The sequence below is a fragment of the Mastacembelus armatus genome, chromosome 1, assembly GCF_900324485.2.
Source record: "Mastacembelus armatus chromosome 1, fMasArm1.2, whole genome shotgun sequence".
In the NCBI taxonomy this organism is placed as follows: domain Eukaryota; kingdom Metazoa; phylum Chordata; class Actinopteri; order Synbranchiformes; family Mastacembelidae; genus Mastacembelus; species Mastacembelus armatus.
Window position 1 is genome coordinate 18,887,909 of NC_046633.1, and position 19,040 is coordinate 18,906,948.

A 19,040-nucleotide genomic window follows, 5' to 3' on the forward strand; every position below is an offset into this window, starting at 1 on the left:
GAAAGAGCAAGGATGAGTTCAAAAGGATGAATGTATAGTAATGGATGCTTTTTTCACTAAACACACTTCATATGTGGCAGAAACACACCAGCTATCATATATGATCACTTTTATAACTCGTAATGTTTAACCACTGAAGGAAAAGGTCGTCTACACTAACAGCTCACTTCAGTGCCGTCAGATTCAAAATGACTTGTGCAACGTACAGTAGTGAATGTTAATTATGGCTTTGTTAAAAAAAAACAAAGGCTTGCAACAACAATTACAAAGTTTTTTTTTATAACTTCAGTGTCCTCCACTTAATTACTTAAATGTTATACCCCTCAGCAAACATGTAAATACAAAATACTTGCAAATTTATTTTAAACATGTAAAGAACTAACATTTCACACAACAAGCATTGAATCAAAAATTAATTAGTTAATGCTCTAAACGAAGAGCAAGGGTTTAGGGGCACCATTACCAATGTCTTGAGGAAGGACATCATGCTGCACTCAAAGCCTAAATCTTCTGAAATAATTACTGGGGGATATAAATCTGAAACATGTACTGTGATGGTGAAGCTGAAGGGTTAAAAATACTTTGTTACCTTAAATCCAAACTTTCATGTGTCAAGTTAACAGTCCAGCCAATACTGCAGATTGCAAGCAAGGAACCAGTGCAAAACCTCCTTATAAAGCATCACGCACACAAAGGAAGCAAGTGTGGAGAGTCGGGTCTTTCCTTAAGATGCATCCAGCCTGTCAGTGTGTCTGTCTCTGTGGGTTCCATTGTTCAGTTCACAGGAGACAGGATGAGAAATCAGAACGACTGATTGAAGGAACAATCAAGAATTTTACTGGTGGGTGTTTGTGTGTGTCAGTGTGTGCATGTCCACACACAGAAAATGTACTGTGTATGTCCATCTGAAGGCTGTGTGCGCGTCTCAGGAGATGGTGGAAAACTCTTTGAGAAGGACGTCCTGACTCAGTGTGTTCAGAGAGACATTCTTCCTCACATTCAGACTGATGGAGCGCACCTGGAAACACAGACATTTATTACCAGGTCAAACATTTATATAAAACACACACACACACACACACACACACACACACCATATTTCAGTGTCTACAACCTGACCACATTAAAGGCCAGTCAATACAAATCTGTGTGTAACTGTGAATGAATATAAAGCCCTTGGACAGTGAGTCTCTTGATTTGTTACACTCCACCAACTCTAAATGCCTGCACATATACCAGAAACATCAAAAATCCTATTTTTGTTTTTTGGTACATTTCTCTTTGGTTCCTCCAAACAAAAACAACAAACAAAAAAAAACCCTAAAACATATTCTTTTTTTCTTCAACACAGTAGACTTGGGAAAATTTGTCACTTATCTTTTTAGCCATGACTCAATTAAAGGGGCACTCCACCATTTTACACATAAATATCCGATTACTATTTTTCAGCCTAAGCTGAACAGTTAACAGCTGTATGATGTCAACGTGGCTCTGGAGGAGCTTCTGATGAAGTCATTGGGGTTTTTGTAGATCAGACTCAAAGCCTCATATCATTGTTAGAAAGCCTGTTTCAAAATAACAAAGATCAAGTCTGCAAGACGTCATTTACCAATCAAACAGGGTCTAGCAGCATTACAGCATGTGCGTAATTGAGGTAATGATGCTTGAAACTAAAAACATCATTATTTTAAAAAAAAAGTCAAAATCCTATGGACCATAAATCAGTGAGACAAAATTGTAAATAAAATATAAATTTAAAAAAATATCATTGCAATGTAGATACTGTAGTTTAACAGTATATTTATTTTTAGACAATCATCTGTCAACGTAGCTGGAGGATTTTGTTGCAGAGACCAGTGTCATGCCGCAGTAGAAAACTCATCCAATTTAAGGTGCAGAGAAAAAAACAAAAAAACAAAAAAAAAAAAGAAGCTTGCTCCTTTTAAAAATGTGAAGTGCTTAGAATTTTAATACAGTGTCCTTCAAGTGAGGTGAGTTTGACTTATGCGGAGCTGTACAGTGGGTTGGATCAGTTTAGGGAAAAACATGAATCTTCGTGAACCAAATAAAACCCTCAGCACCCACAAGGCACTGCAGTTCATCTCACCAGTTCCTTGAAGAAAGCAGCCTCTTTGGGCTGCTCTGAGTATCTCTCAAACTGGTCCAGACCATCCTGCAGTTTGAGGGTCAGTGTGTCATAGTTGGATCGTACCACCTCCAGCACCTAACAGGGTGAGAGACAAAGAAAAGTCAAAATTGTTCCCAACCGTGAACTATTAGTTCAGTTGGTGTGACAGACAGATGATCTGCAACCTGAAGGATTTCTCTGCGTTTTATTTGCCGTTTCTTGTTGTTTTGCCACATTGTACATTCATACGTGCACAGGCAACACTTGCCTGAAGTAAAGTCCAGCTGAGATAATAAGATGGGCTGAGTGGTAATTATGTATAAATGCTCCACATTTCCACACCTCTGCCAGTCACCTATTCAGCTGTGAAACAGCCCCTAACCACAGCGTTTTCATTATTTTATTATGCCCATGCAGGATTCCACACAGCATGAAACACTCGCAGCTCCATACATAAGCCGCAGCTTGTCATTCTTGCCAGAGAAGCTCTATAAACACACGCATCTTCTAACCAAGTCCAGCTTTAATTCACATAAACAAATATGTCAACGTGCACAAACACGCATATGATCTTCATAAGCACCGACAATCGTCATTTTAAAAGTTATTAGTTTTAGAAGAACATTCTTTTTCCTTTTATGTTTTTCTAATAAATCTACAGCTGTGTGGTAGAAAAAAGTGCTGCTGATTTTCAATCACAGTCGCCTCTTTGTGGAAAGGTAGACAGAGCTTTGAATGGTAACCTCAGCTAATGTTTGTTTGTTTGTTTTTGTCAAGTCTTTTCCTCACCAGCGGCAAATATAAAAAGAGAAGAGGAAAGGGAAAGGGAAAGGGGGAGAAAGTGTGAGGTATGCCAAACCTGTTAGAAGTCAAAAATGAAAAATTGTGGAAAAGTAAACAGAAAATTTTAAAAAAGACCTTCATTGTACGCTGCTTTAGGAAAGACAGGGTGATGAGTGACTGATTCAGTGTTGTGCGCGCACACATACACAAAACTCAGCTGAGCAGCTTTCTGCATCAGTAAGCAGATATGATTGTGTGCATGCAGTTGTTTTATTGTTTTTCCTGAAGTGCAGAAACAAAAGCAGCCTCATGTGCTAAACTGTGTTTTGAATCAAATTTGTGTGTGAGGGACAGACAGACTGGTATTTCTGGTGCCACTGTTGGGAATGTAGGCGCACTGGGCAGATGTAGCGCAGGTGGTTAATGTGTGCATGTAAGGCTTGTATGACAAAAGACAATCCTATCTATTCTTGCCTCGTCTTCCACAGGTCTGACTCTACAGCTACTGATAAGAGGCTGGTTGTGTATTTTGGGGATGAATTTTCTTATTGTATTTTTTTTTGTTGGTTTGCTGTTTTGTTCAGCCAGAGGCAATATTAACTTGCCAACTGTTCTTGCCGCATTGCACTTTTTTCTAAATTTCACCTACATTTTATGTACTGGTGGTACTTTGACATTTACAAACATAAAAACAATTGCCAACACAGGTACTGTTACTGCATCTGTAAGAGACCTCAACTTACAAACATTCATGTTAGAGTATTCACTATATTCATAAATATCCAACAGAAAAAAAAAAAAAAAAAATCAGAAAGCATTATGATAACAGGAAATTAATGCATAATACCAATTCATAATAAAAATGTGTTCTGATTAAAGTCACTGACTGTATGATCGCCAAAATATTTTACAGTGCACGATAAGCTAAAGTGAAATTAGTAAAGCACTAAAAGTGTAACCACTAACACCTTTTCACCTCTAATATTTTACATAGTGTCCAGCAGTGTTTAGTATAATCTTGGTGGAGAGGTGAGTCAGTATGCAAATGTCGTGCCAGAAGGTTTGGACAGGCTCTGCAGCCTTTCACTGACTCACACCATCTGTGGATATCTACATTTAAACTAGTGACTACTGATTTTCGGTTCATGCTGCACTGTGGTCCACTCATTTAGGAGTTGGTGATATGGACCAAATCAATATTACTATGTTAATTACAGTATTTTGCTGCTATCTATACAACACAGGACAGTCAATGTATGCCAAATATGTAACAAATAAACTTAAATTCAATACAATAAGCAAAGAAAACACTATTTGTTATGTCTTTCTTTCTAACGGGTCATCAATTACATAAAATAACTTTCAAAGAAAACTACTGGAAACTACCAATCAACAAAAAACACTTCCTTTATCTAATTAAGAATAGTGTTAAAGCAAAACAAAAAAAAATAAGTGGCAGCTCACTCACACCAAAGCTAAAGTCTGCCTCCCCCACTGCTGTGAATAAATCTAGGAGATAAAAGTGGAGAGGTAATTGGGGAACATAATGACTAAATCCATCATTCTCTTATCACCTTGGACTCTTCCTATCCTCAGCAATTTGACATAAATAGTAAAGTTTTAAATGCAGCTGGCAGTGCTCATATCAACCTCCATCCAGTCCACAATCCACTAAAGATAAAAGAATAACTGAGCATTCAAAAGTTTTCTAGTTGCTTAATGACTTAATTCACATTGTGTGCGAAACAACAGGACAAGATTAGCTGAAGACAGACACTGCGGCATTAACTGTGTATTTAAATACATATACAAAAATCTTTACTCAGATTTGTTTAAGTAAACTTCAAAAGTGACAACAAATAAAATGTGTTCGTCACTATTTGTCATGTACAGTATGAAAAGATTAGAGTCCATATTTGTTGCAGTGTCCTCCCACCCACTTCTAATGTAAGCAATGAATCAGCCATTTACAAGCTTTAAAGATGCCATGAGGTAAATGTGAAAGACTTAGCGGCTACTAGTGGTGACATTGTAGACTGCAACCATCTGAGCACACCCCACCCACCATTTCTAAGTGAGAGGTAGGGTACAGTGGCCGTCACCTTTAAAACAAAATGTGATTCCCTGTCTAGAGCCAGTGTTTGGTTTGTCCACTCTGGCCCACTATTGAAACATGGCTGCCTCTGTGAAAGGAGACCTGCTCCCTATGTAAATTTAAAAGGCTCATTCTATGATTAAGAAAATGCAACAGTTGGTATTTTACAGTGATTACACACTAATGATAACATATTTATGAATACTATATTACATTTCTGCTAATAGAACCCTCTAAATATTACACATAAAGCCTTTAAGCTCCTTGGTGTGTTTGTGATAAGAACTGCTCTTCTAGGTGCCACATCACTAAAACCAGTGTTGGTGTCAGTCATCTCTACGACAGTTTTGATAAATAATGAACCCTTTCTACTTTAAAATATTTCCCACTGTGTACAAAAAAATTCATGATATACTTTTGAGAGTGATGTTTACACTGGAGTTCAGCCAAAACAGTCTGAAGGTGTTGCAGAGGTTCATTTTTATTTAGAAGCAAACTGTAGAGGGAGGTATGGTGTGCTGTGTTTTACCTGTTCTTCTGACAGCTGGGAGATGTGGTTTGTAGCAGCGTACGACTCAATCTTTGGATTAAAATGGTTGATGATGGCCCTTAAGATAAAAACACACACTTTTGAAATGACACCAGAACATATGGCTATGGGTAGAATGTACTCTGCATCAACAGTCGTATAGTATGTGCACACTGATGCGGTATTATATGTGACTGTCTTTAAAAACCTATTGCATCGAACTGTTGCTGTAGGATACGTCTGACCTACTCAGAACCACGGCGTGGCAAAATGGTCTTCAAAATGGATCACATTAAATTATCCATTTAGGGGTTTTAGTGTTTTTTCCGAGAAACTGAGGTTTGGTGATATTTGAGCCTGCCCAGTCAGTGTTGGAGGGGGGCAATGAACTGAAGAAATGTTTGTGAGTATTAACCTTAACAGGGCAACTCTTTTCATTATCCTGTAATTATGTCTACTTTTCATACAGTGTCATGCTCACAAAATAAGCTATGTTTAGTCTAAAACATAGTCATAGTCTAAAATAGTTTGTTCTCCTGTAGCATTAGGATTTCCCTCAAATGGCACCGAGGCAAGTGGGAACAGCTAATAGAGGGATTGGTGTGGAGCTCAGGGAATTGGCTCAAAGCCTGAAAAACAGTCACAGATCAAGCATAAGTATCATAGTATGTTGACAGGGTTATGTTTACGTTACTTATACAAGTATATAATATACTTTTCACAATATTTGTAGAACAATTGCAGTGAGCCTTTAATTCATTTTAGTGAGTGCAACTTTGTGACAGTGATTCTTATTTAGGTACAAACTAATAATAATTAAAGTGGTGAAAGATATTTGACAAGCAGAGCTCCAAACAACAGTTACAGACGGCCTCTTTAACACCACAACTCATTTCCATTTATTCATATTCTGTTCTGCCCCCCCAATACTGTGTGAGGTCACCAGGGAATTTCAGAGGGAAACCTTTTCAAATATTAGCATTAATTTTTAATATATAGTGCTCAAATGTAAGTTGAAACCATAAACACAGTTGGCTTGGACAGTGTCATATATCACATAAATTACAGGTACAAAAATGCAGATAATCTTCCACAGAGGTAATGCTCTTCTTGTTTTCATATGGGAAACTCAGGGAATAGAGGGATGAACCGGAATGGCTCTTTCATTTGAGTTAATTTCAATGCAGTCTAGGTACTTTGAACCTCCCTGCCTCTATACATTTAATTTGCCTTCCTCCTGGGACTGCCTATGTAAATTGCAGCGTCTGCTCCATCAGGAGCCCAAATTACGAGAATCCCACTCAGACGCGTGCCCTCAGGGAGCTACAAGTCAGGGTGACCTCAGGGGATCATCTCTTCAGAGAGGTTAGAGGAGAAATTACAGATTACAGGGAGAAATGGTCAAGGAGAGACCAAGTACAGTGTGTGTGGAGCAGGGTTTGGGCGATGGAGATAAAGGCTTAAAAGGTATCAAAAAGAAGGGCCGAGGGGTTGAGAAAAACGCTGGGGACAGAAAAGCCAAATTACAGTTCAGAGCACTTCATTCACTTTACATTGACCTTACCCCATCACATTCTAGTTTGCAGTGCCCTTCAATCCAGAAAGACCTTTTCTTATTCTTTGCTAAAACTATCTGTGTATTAAGAGTGTGTGTATGTTTTTACCGAACATTGACGAGGGCGTGCGTGACTTTACTGGCTGCCTCCTTCCACTGGCCCGTGTTTGTTGACACTCTCAAAACTGGAGAGAGACCAAAACAAACAGAATCAGATGCAGGTACAGCTACACTTGTACATGTCTGTTCACATCCCTCAGATTTAGAGCTGTAGCTATTTTCACTCAGTCAGTTAATTTGATTATTATTTTCTCTTTTAGCCAATTATTATTTGGTCTAGCTAGGGCAACAAATTAAATTGCCATTTGCCAAGTTTCCCAGGACCCAAGCAGATGTCTTGTTTTGTCCTACAAACCAAAACAACTGATATTAATTTAGATATATTAGACATATTAAATTTAAAGTGATATAAAATGAAATTAGTAAATCCTCAAAGTTAGTCCACCATTAGAAAGTTTCTTTCCGAGGCGTTTATTAGCTAATAATAGAAACGGGCTTTTATTTGAGCTATTGTCAGGTCACTGTAGTATCTGCTAACATACCCATACAGTAGAGGTTGTCGAAGACCTGGTGCATTCGTACGATTTCATAGTACAGCTCATCGTAGCTGTTGGAGGTGGGCAGGAACGTGTCGCCATATGTTATGAACATGTTGAACAGGTTTACTACCTGGATAAGCATACACACATTCAGTCTAAATATACCACTACATTTACTCGCTAACAGGAAAGACCGAACAAGTGAAACATGAATTTACAATAGGACTTCAAAGTGAAACCACATTTTTACATCCCCCGTGTTTTCAGATATTCGGGCTACAAGTCCTTGTTGCGAACAGATATGGTGCTCATGAAGTAAATCACTGAATAATAGGCTAAGATCAGGATTATGTGTTTTATGTGTAACATTTCTTTCAATGCCATCATTGCAAGAACAACTTCAATGACACTTTTTAAGGGTTAAGACCCGGTTTAAGGGTTCAGGTAAGGGGACTAAGGAATCACAACTACACTAAAACACATCTGTGTGTGTGCGTGTGTGTAAATCACCAGTAAGGCCAGATGAAAGATGTTATGCTTGGCCAGCAGTGTGGTCTCATTTGATAGCAGGAACTTCAGCAGGTTGATGAGAGCTGTGCAGAGGGAGACATGTTCACATAAATGAAATAATCTTGAGTGCTGCTGGTGTCTAGCAGCTGAGGGATATGGTAACACTGTGCATCTTTATTAAGGCAGATAATGGAAACACAGGAGGAGGGGAAACCTTTCAACACCAAATCAAGTCCTTTCGCCAGTATTTACTGAAGAAAAAAAAATAAGAACAACCAAAATGTGCCCAAACAGACACAAGAAAAGGGTTTTCGCATGTTCCAACACAAGCTGGCACAAGAATGTGCTAAAAGAAGATAAATGCATCTAATTCTTTAATTTGGCTCATTTTTTTCTCTACAGTTTTATTTCATGGTATGCTATTATCACCACCAGGAGGAGAAGCTCGGTGTTATTCAGGGAATTGAGCTGATTATGGGTCTGATTAGAGGAATCAGTATTCTAATGAGAGACAGTACGATGGGGCCATTACAAGCTGAGATGTTATTCTGTTGTGTGTTGACCAGGCTGAAAACAAGGGCACCAGGATTGATCGTACTTTCTTCAGAGACTAGTTATCCAGTCTCAATGATGCAATACATTGCCAGAACTACAGGCCCAATGACTTCACAAGGAAATTGATTTTGTTTTGCAAAAGCAGTAACAATTTGCAAAAGATGACAGCTAATCCTTGACAGAAATGCAATGAGAGAGAAAGTGAGGCATCTCTACCTGACCAGAGCTCTCTCCAGGTGTAGTGTAATCTGATTCTGCACTTCTTCTGGTAGCACAGGAGTTTGTGGATGATCTGCACACAGCGCCTGCACAGAAACACACAAAACAGTGATGACAGAGCTAGACAAGGGATGAGAATATAGTAGTGTGCATGCATGTGTTCTCACAAGTATAAATCCATGGGGAAGTCCTTCATCATATGAGTGACAATAAACTCCACCATCAGATCTAGACAAAGGGGTAAGAAAAAGACAGTGAAAGAAGAAAAACATTTGTTAATTGCATTTAATTGCAAAACACATTAACAGTAACATTTAACCTAACACACACACACACACACACATATATATATAAGCTACAATTATGTATGAAATGTCAATGAATAAAGAACTCAATTTTTTTCTGTAGCAAATGTTAAAGTGTAAAGCTTTAAGTAAAACTCCATCTATTACAAAACACTGCCATCAAACATGCAAGAAAAAACATACAATACCACCACGTAGTGACATTTCCAGTAAATAAATGGTAATATTTACCAATGGCAGAGTTTATCAGAATTAGCAAGAGGTAAAACACAGGGCTGCCTGCCCAGTCTGGAATTAAATATCACTAAGCAGGCAAAAAGAACACAGATGTACATAGATGTTTAACTAGATTTCAAAATTAAAATGCACACACAGCAGAAAGTCAAAACAACATCTCTCATAGCTGGGACTATCGAATCGCAAATGTTCCAGTTGTGTCAGCATCTGGTTTGTAGCTGCTGAATGGAAACAACATAGATTCAGAAGGTAGATCAGATTTTATTGATAACTAGTTAGCCTTCAAAAATGTTGCTGCCGGTTGTTCCTTATACCTAGAACAGCACACACCAGCGGCCGCGAAGGGATGTTCTTGTCCACCGCTTTTTTTCTGTGCCTCATTGGCTGAAAAAGATAAGAGGAGGATTTGAGCTTAAGGGTTCATTATTGACCTTGTGAATAGTATTGACAAGAAATTCACAGCACAAGGTCAGTGACTTTTCCTTAGCTCTCATGGAGACAGTTAAGCTGCTATCACATGAACGTGAACCATCTTCATAGCAAATAAACAGTATTGTTCTTATGGCACTTGGTGTTTAATACCTTCTGCCTGACCTAGCTACGCTTGCTTTGTACCTCACCTGTAAGTCACTTTGGATAAAAGTGTTTGCCCAAGGACAAAATGTAGCTGTAACAGCCGATAACTACTAATGAAAACCAAGAGTTGTGGCTGAAAGCAGTAGAAATCAAGCAGAAACTGCACATTATCCTAAGGACATTTACATATGTACACGAGTATGAAATCAGACAGCTGTGATGCTGTTCCTATACACACCTATACACACACATTAATTTCCTTGCTCCCTTTAACTCATAATTCGCTCACCATTCGGTGGAGATTTACTCGGAAGTTCATATTGTCATCATGAAGAAAGGCATCAGCATACTGGTCCTGTCGCAGAGAAAAGGATTAAGGACAAAGTTGATGTTAAAGACTGTCAGATTGCTGAAGAATATCTGGCTTTGTAGCTGCTCCTACCTCAGCTATGCAGGTGAGGATGATTAGGCACAGTCTGGCGCTGTTGAGTCGATGCTCATCTGTAAGCACACAAACAGGAAACTGTTAACCGTCAGAAAGAGCAAATGTAAAGGATAACTGAAGGACAGAGGAGAACAGTATTCATTTGCCACTGGTGTCAACTAGTCTACTACTGTGGAGAACTTCAGGACATAGAGATTGCAATGTAACAGAATGAAGAATTACAGGAAAGATGTGAAGGTTTACCTTTAGTATCCTGCATTACAATGGAGGCATATTTGAGAAAGGTGATGAGAAGATTGCTTGTCTGCAGATTAGGATCCAGAGGCAGTTCTGGGTTGCTCATCACTACACAGCAGAGGCACAAATCAAACTTCAATGAAGCATAATCACTACACTTACAACTCATGGCAATATTTAATTATTATTAAATAACTATGACAAACCAAACTTTAAGTCTAAAAAACTGCAGCCAGTCACATCAGTAATTCCATAAATAATGACGTACTGGAAACCTGAGTCTAAACTTAAAGTCTAGCGTCTAAAAGTGTAAGAGGAGCTGTTGTCCTCATTTGGACAGAGAGTGCTCATTCAAGCAGATAACAGCATTACAAAAAAAATAATGTCTTTGCCCCGTTACTGTACCTACTGTAGCTTTCTGTGCTGTCTAGACAAGCATTTTCGTCCATTTAAAAATCCCTGCTTGCTGAAACATACAGCTTCTTTCATGGATAAATGATGAGTCTGTCATTTCTATCTCCTTTCTCCCTATAAACGGTCATTTATTTCTTTCATCCTCAGATCAGTGAATGTCCAACAGAAAAGAAAATTTCACACTGTCAAGAAATGTACAATCACATGGGGCTATACTGTGGAAGGAAAATGTACATTCCTGATATATGTTTTTAGGGACGTGCGTGAAAACCATTTCTGGCCTGAGCAGAGGGCCTTTTAAGTGCTGATGCTCCCAAGACATGGCATAATGCACACAGCACGTGAAACTTTCATCTGTCTCTGAAGCTGGATGTTAATATTTTAAAAAAAGAAATGGCTCTTAGGGTTGAAGCCATGCGGGGAGAGCTAGCCAGAGATAGAAACATGTACCTTTTAACCACTGCAAAACATGTGCATATTAAATGCACTTCCTTCTGAATGTATTTCGTACACAAAACCTCAAGTGACACGTACTCAGTTTCAAAATACGACTTATAAGTTCTTGGGTTAGTGTTATAAAGTGATTAATGTGCTGTAATAAACCCACATTAGAGCTGCAATTTACAGCAACACTCTTCTGATACCTAATCCTAAAAACCTAGTGAATGTTTGAAAATGCTGTAGAACAAATGTCACGTTTTTGTATTTGCACACAATTTTGTTGAAGGTAACAATTGGTATACACAGAAATGACAAGGTTAACACTGTGTTCGCTGCTAAGCTGTGGTGCCATTCATGTTGAAGAGCTGAATATTAAGGTCAGTGTTTCTGTGATTGTAGGTAAAGCCTTTGACATTACTGACTCTAAATACATCCAGCTAAAAGGAGCTAAAGCTAACTTCATAATCAATTTCAAGTCTTTAACCATAACAACTTATAACTTAACATGTTATTCTCACTAAGCCCTAAACACTAATTCTTTCCACTCACTAGCTGCTGTTTTCAATTCTTCCCAGGTTCAAAAAACATGGTTCCAAACACTGACATGAAGGCAGATCCCTTTAGAAACCTAGTGTCATAGGCACTATATATACACTGTGAGACTGAAGGTTCATCTGAATAAAAACACGCATTAACATGCATCACTTACTGTCTAGGGAGGGAGGTGTTGTGCCAAGTGGAGTTGTAGGTGTTGTAGGAGTAGGAGTGATTGGTGTGGCAGCGATGTCAATTTCAGGATGGCTCTGTTGAGCAAAGATTTAAAAAAATAATAATAATAATCATTAAAAGTGAATAACTGCTCCATGTTTTCTTAAATGTACTGAAAAATGCAACAATGAATGCTGGCAAGGAGGAAAAAAATGAGATGCCTTTTAGTTGACAGCAGAAGAGGAGATAATACTTTTAGAAGTGCAAAACAAAATGGAGCATTAATCACTGCTGCTTGTTTATTTTAAGCCGTGTATCCAACGGTGCTCTTGTAAATAAGCAGCACCGTGGTTTAGTAGCCTCAGAACTGTAGTTGGTTCTGATGCACAGTGATGTGATCACAACCCTAACAGCAGGTGGCCCATCCTTTTTGTGTTGAGTGAGTCAGGATGGCTCACACAATGAGTCTGAAAGCCCCCACAGGTATCAATTATGCAGAAGCCTGGACTGAATGATAGTGGGGAGGTGAGTTTTGAATCCAGTGCACTTTTGAAGAAACATTAATACAGTACCAATGAAAAGTCATGTTTGCTGCCGATGGATTTAGCAGTATGCTCTCCAAGCAGCTGTTCTGAATGTGAAGGTAAAGTCTGTCCCCTCCCTCATTCTATTACTATATCTTGTCCTTTACATACATATATCTGGCAGTGTTCTTTTGCAAATTGTGACTTGTCCTATTGTGGTTTTCAGACTGCACATACTGTTAACAAATCTCTTATTTTGAAAAACCCATGAATCTCAGTTCAAAAAACAAATGTTCATTAGATAAACACCTGGATGCTCCTGCCCAGTGTTGTATAGGAATAGTAAGGGGAAAATTAGCCTCAGCTATATAAGTAAAATGTCTTACTTGCGCTAACACAGTGATAAAGTTGCGGTTCAGGTGCACAGCCTCATAGAGTGCCAGGAGAATCGCTTCATTTGTCCTTGAGGTGAAAGAGAAGTAGTCTGAGAGAGCTCATTCATTTATGAAGTAAAAACTGAAAATCTTCACAAAACATTAGACTGAGCAGGAAAATCCTTAGGCATTGATATAGTAAAGCACAAGGAACACGTCAAAATGCACTCTAGTGTGTATGAATTTATTTATCGCCCCCTGCGTCAGCAGGTCACTTTTTTAATTTTCTGTGTCATTACCTACTGCACAGTGTGTGTACTTACTAATACATCATGTGAAATTTCTTTACATTACATTTTACTGCTGATAAATGACTTAAAATTAACAATGTAAAGCAGCAATACAGTCCACTGAGTAATCACATACTATTTGGTTACAGTTTGCTTACTGTTACTATTACTGCAATAGATGTTCATTTAAACCTTGATTTCCTACTGAAATAAAAAATCCATGCAATTAAGGTTGAATGAAGAACTTAATTTTGCACTTACTGTACAGAGAGTTTCTCGTCAGCATCTGCTATAAACATGCTGCCAACCTGTGGAACAGAAGAAGGACCAAGAAAAAATAGAAGTGACTCTTTGAATACCAGATAAATCTAAATGGAGGAAGCTGCAATCCATTTAAAACATTTCTACTGTAAAACTATAAAGTGAGAATGAGATCGTACCATACTAGTGAGGGTTGAGAAGAAACCACCCTGGTTCTCCTCCTCTTTGTCTTTGTACTGCCTAAAACAGCAAAGAAAAACAAGAAAAAAGACACGATGGACCGAAAGTAGAAAGTACTAAAACAGTGTAGAATGATAAATTGAAGACAGAAAGGTCTGCACAAAGAGCACAGGCAGAGATATATGTTTTCACATAAACACAGCACTTGTAGCCTAACATCTCCATCTATTCCATGCAATTTATGATCTACAGGGCATTCAGTTTATACACAAAAACAATGAACTGTGTGGAGCTGTCATCCATCACTTTGATGGCTCTGTCTATGCATGCAGACAGACAAGACCTCCTTCACAAACAGCATTGTAATTTTCATACCTTCCCTCATCCAAAGAACATTACAGATTGTCAACAAAAAACTGTCAGATATAAATAACTAACAGCATAAAGGGCTGTTTTTTTTTCAGCAAATAGAAATAGAACATTTGTGGGAAACATCAAACTAAATTGATGATGCCAGTCGCCCCAGCACACCATGCAGTAGATCATTAAAAACATTTTTTTTGACACATAGACACTTTTGGATCTCACCTGTTATATTCTGTTAGTGCTTGGTGGACAACCATGCCCATTCCCTGGGAAAGAAAACACCCAAGGCTTCAATCAAATCTTTGATAATCTGCTTGATATGGAGGTCAGAGCCTACATCAGACTTTATTATATTGCAGGTAAGAAGGTAAAGTAAGCAACACCGTACTTACATCCAGGGTTGGCTCATCATCGACAATGGAGAGCTTCACAATGTATGGATTCACAGACTAACACACAGAAGATTAGGTGTGAGATTGGGAACTGTTAAATTTATGACAGGTATTAAAATGAATACTGGGACTTTTTCTTAATTTTGTCCCCTACCTCAATAAACTCATCTTACCCTGAGGGCTCACTAATTCAACTAAAATCGCAGTGTATGTTTTAGTTGCATTTTAGTAGTGGTTTTCATGGAGGAAGTACATAGTACAGTCGTATACTTTTTCAGTTTTCTATATGTTTTACTGAAATAAAAATGCAGAAAGCCTTGTGTTGTTTCCCACTTTTCCTACATACAGTATAAAGGTATATCCAAAAACACCTCCTTTTTTCCTCACTTACACTGCCAATCTTATCCTATCAGAAAATAGCTGGAAAGGGAAGCCAACTGGAAGCAGTTTCACACAGCATATTTACTTCTCTGACATCAAAGTAAGGTGCACATGAACCTCTGATAGCTGACACAGACCAAGTCATAGTTTTTACACACATCTGGAGTAAACTTTTTTTTTTTCCTCAAGCTAAACTGATTTTACTCATCTAGGCCTCAGAAAACATTCACTTTCTTATCAAAACACCAGATTCATTTCTTAATCTCTTATTATTCCCTTGTGTTTCCCATGAGCATGGTGCAACAAAACATGTGCAGTTCAATGACAGTATATGTACACACCTCATATTTCCTGTAGTTGACCAGAAGGGCCAAGAGGACCACAGCATCATAACCGTGCTGCCCTCTACTGGACACATCTGACAGAATCTGAGGAAGGAAATGACCAGATTTAGAGGAAATATTGTTAAATTAAAAAAAAATTAAAAAAAATAATAAAACAAAAATCACAGAATAACAGGTGAAATAGTCTTTGTTCAATCACTTACTTGTAGTATGGCTTCAAATATGCTGTTGATCATGACATATTCCAGTATGGTGTTCTGGCTAATATTGTCTGTTACCTGTAAACACATTTTGTTTAAATATTTGAACATGTACAACAAACATTTAAAGCCAGACACATTATAGCTGCTGTTACTGTTTTTGTTCCATCTCACCGTAACCAGACACAGCAGCAGTTTAAGACACAGGCTCTTAAGACTTTCTGATCCATCTCCACAAAGAAGGCTGTCGAGTCTCTCCATCAGATCCTACAGAGGACATAAGTACAGGAAAATATGTGAATGAACACAAATCAACATGCCTTTATTTTACATTCCTTTCACCACGTTCTTCATGTACCTTCATCCTTTGCTCAGCCTTATCAAATCCCATAAGCATGTTGATGATATCGAAGCCAGACGCTGATTTGTTTTTCTGATGGACTCCTCTGAAAAGTGCACAGAGAGTCTGTGAAGAGAAACACAAGAAACACAACTAAAACAAGTTTCAGTCACACTCAGAACAGTGAACATAATTTGATTGTAAGTACAGTCTTATTAAGACACTTTAGATGCTTCTGATGGGATGGTAACAGTTCCAACAAACTAGGGATGTTTGATTATGGAAAACAATTATAATCCCAATTTTGGTCAATATGGAAATCATGATTATTTAACACAATTATTAATTGACTTTGGAAAGATGTTGTATTTACTGAACTTAAAAAAACACCTTCAGGTGGTTGAAAAGACTCATTGCTACCCAGTGGTGCAGACACCCTGTACCAAATCTTCCACATAATATTTTTGATCCACATCAGATTCCTTGAACCCAAACGGTTCCCTGAAAATGGAAATGGTTCTTTTTTGCTGACCAAACTGCTGATGCTGCTCTTCTCCTTCCACTCCATCTTCACTTGTGCTGATTTTTAAATACCACCACATCACACACACAACTTGCTTTGTTGACAGTATAGGCTGAGTGAGCTTAGACTTCAGGAGGGGTGAAAGTGTGTGTCTTATTCAGAAGACAAGACAAAAAAATAACCAAAACAGAATGTGGCTAAATAATTATATTTTCTCAATTATATTGTTTTTGTGATGGTTTGGTGTCATAATCAAAATTAAAATTTGATTATTTGCACAACCCTAATGCAACCTGCAGGTGACAACCTTGGTGATCCTCCTGAGCTGTTGTTACCTGCAAGGCATTGACCACTTTGATCTGGTGCTCTTCTCCCAGAGCCTGAACACAGTGGTGGAACAGAGAGTTGATGTTGTCCTGGATTCGCTGAACCTCCTCCCCATCTACACTCTCCAGCTTGGACTCCAAATACTCTAGGTTTACCTGAAACAGAGGTGGAAGGACAGCAGTAACAGAACTGACCAGGAAAAAAAAAAGACGGTCTTTGAGAACATAAGGCGGGAACAGATAAGTGTGGATGACAATCAGAGGACAAAAGTTATAGGGACATCGCCATTCGACAATTTCAAGACCCATCTGTTAAAACAGCAGCACCTATGCAAAGTTCACCACCTGAACATTTTCACAGACCTGTGCTGTAGACTAATCTGTGCAGCATTTGATTACATTCTGTCTGATTTGAACAAATCAGTACTTCCCCTTTTTCACCACATACGCGCTCATCAGCACCTACAAATATGTAAATATTCTGCACATAGATCAGAGAATCCCATTAATGGATAAACAAATTTTTATTATAATAATATTATCTCATCTAAAGCAGTTTTAAAAAAGGATCTACATATGAAAAAAAAAAAAACTCAGTAAGTATTGCTGCTACCACAGCTGCAAGTCTACACACCCACACAGTACCATGAAAGACTTCCTGTTATACTGAACACACTTCTACTTCTATTATTCCCTTTACTGCACCTTCATAAGAAAGAGCTCGTCCCAGAAGCGAGGGTTGTTTTTGGCTGGATCTTCTTTCTAAATCAATGTATAGAGACAATCATTAACACTTAAACAATTTATTTCTCTAAGTATTAACCACTGGCACCAATCCACTGTGATACTCACTGCAAAAATCTCATCATACATCAAAACCACCTTCTCTTTCAAGGGTTTTTTAGAGGATGACGTCCTCCTCAGCAGCCCTGCCTTCTTCTCCACCTGAGACATGACTACAGTCTGAGAAAAAAGACAAAATCAGTGTGAAAAGTGTGCACACAAATAAAGTGTGTCTGTGGATTAAGATTAAGGACAGCGCTATAGTTTTTTAAACATTAAATCTAATGAAAAGGTCCATCTAAACACTTCCCTAATTGTCTGTGCACCTCAGTCACAATCACTCCTAGTCAAGATGTAATTTCTTTACATTAACAAAAAGGAAATTATTATATACATATATTTAAAAAAGAAAACTTTCTCAAACAGCTGGGCACTACTCAAACAGTGGCAGGTCCATGTTTATCACCATAAATAAAAATAAGTCAGATACTGTGGATCATTGATGCATTTTCAATAGCAGATCTGTGGCTCAGAAATAAAACATAAAATATATACAAGGCTTTTCAAGGATAAGTTCCTTTTTGACTGCCATTTGTTCTCCTTGCTCCAGGAGCAGGGGGTCGTTTTAATACAAACCTCTTGGAGCTGACATGGATTGACCATATCTCTTATCATGAAGCATAGATGAATATTAACTTGCTTTCTTTGACCAGGTCACAAAGAACTACCAACCAATAAAGGGCCTAACAACCTGTGTTAATGATTATTTCACTACTTTAGACAGAGTTAGTTTAGACAGGAAAGCACAGTTTATCAGTATTAGCGTCAATAGCAGCTACACCATGTTAACAGCTAACTGATCAGCTGGAAGGTTTGGTTAGCAAAGTATTTGGTTAAGTTATCCAACTTATTCATCACTGACATGATAATAATAATTGTAATAATGATAATAATAATGACCAACAGGGGCGGGCTAACGTTACTAGTTAGCTAACAACAGCTAGCTGGTTAGCTAAACCTAGCTACCTGAACTATCGCCACCAAACAGGCGTCGACAAGTTAACAGCAGACAGCGACCTGGTCCCGATAACAAGCAGGTTTTGTTGTCCAGTCCACGCTTGGTGAGTTTTTTTTTGTGTATTAGCAGCTCGGTCAAAACCTGAGTCTGCTAAAACATTCAGTCCTCGGAGCTAAAGCTAACACTAATGCCTGTCTGCATGTTAACATGTACCGTTCTCCATCTAATATTTGGGCTATGTGTTATTGACAACGTTGCTGTGTCGTTTTATTTATGTAGGTGACAATTTAGATGAGAGTGTGTTTTTTGCTTACCTCAATTCAAGTGTTTTAATCTGTGTCCTAAATGTAGTTCATGAATCCTTGTGACAACGCTAGCCTCTGTTAGCATACTGCCTCCTGC

General features: G+C 38.2%; 1 protein-coding gene across 1 annotated transcript; it reads right to left on the reverse strand.

The window, feature by feature from the left end:
- Positions 1 to 65: 65 nt before the first annotated feature.
- Positions 66 to 19,040, reverse strand: armh3 (armadillo like helical domain containing 3). The gene is made up of 26 exons (XM_026303870.1): positions 18,953 to 19,040; positions 17,690 to 17,800; positions 17,543 to 17,599; positions 16,847 to 16,993; positions 16,007 to 16,114; positions 15,823 to 15,915; positions 15,652 to 15,726; positions 15,446 to 15,532; positions 14,724 to 14,780; positions 14,554 to 14,597; positions 13,965 to 14,025; positions 13,786 to 13,832; positions 13,247 to 13,322; positions 12,338 to 12,431; positions 10,780 to 10,881; positions 10,534 to 10,592; positions 10,381 to 10,446; positions 9,830 to 9,899; positions 9,141 to 9,201; positions 8,971 to 9,059; positions 8,200 to 8,282; positions 7,693 to 7,819; positions 7,200 to 7,275; positions 5,536 to 5,614; positions 2,108 to 2,224; positions 66 to 1,018 (listed from the first exon to the last, which is right to left on the reverse strand). Exons 2-26 carry the CDS (start codon positions 17,789 to 17,791, stop codon positions 926 to 928), a joined length of 2,070 nt encoding a protein of 689 aa, XP_026159655.1. The 5' UTR covers positions 17,792 to 17,800; positions 18,953 to 19,040; the 3' UTR covers positions 66 to 925.

Excerpts from the sequence above, each read along its gene's own strand:
- armh3 (XM_026303870.1), bottom strand. The coding sequence starts at position 17,791 with ATGTCTCAGGTGGAGAAGAAGGCAGGGCTGCTGAGGAGGACGTCATCC. Across the intron at positions 14,598-14,723 it reads ATGATGAGCCAACCCTGGAT|GGAATGGGCATGGTTGTCCA; the intron begins GTAAGTACGGTG and ends TTTCTTTCCCAG. Across the intron at positions 14,026-14,553 it reads GCACTAACAGAATATAACAG|GCAGTACAAAGACAAAGAGG; the intron begins GTGAGATCCAAA and ends TTGCTGTTTTAG.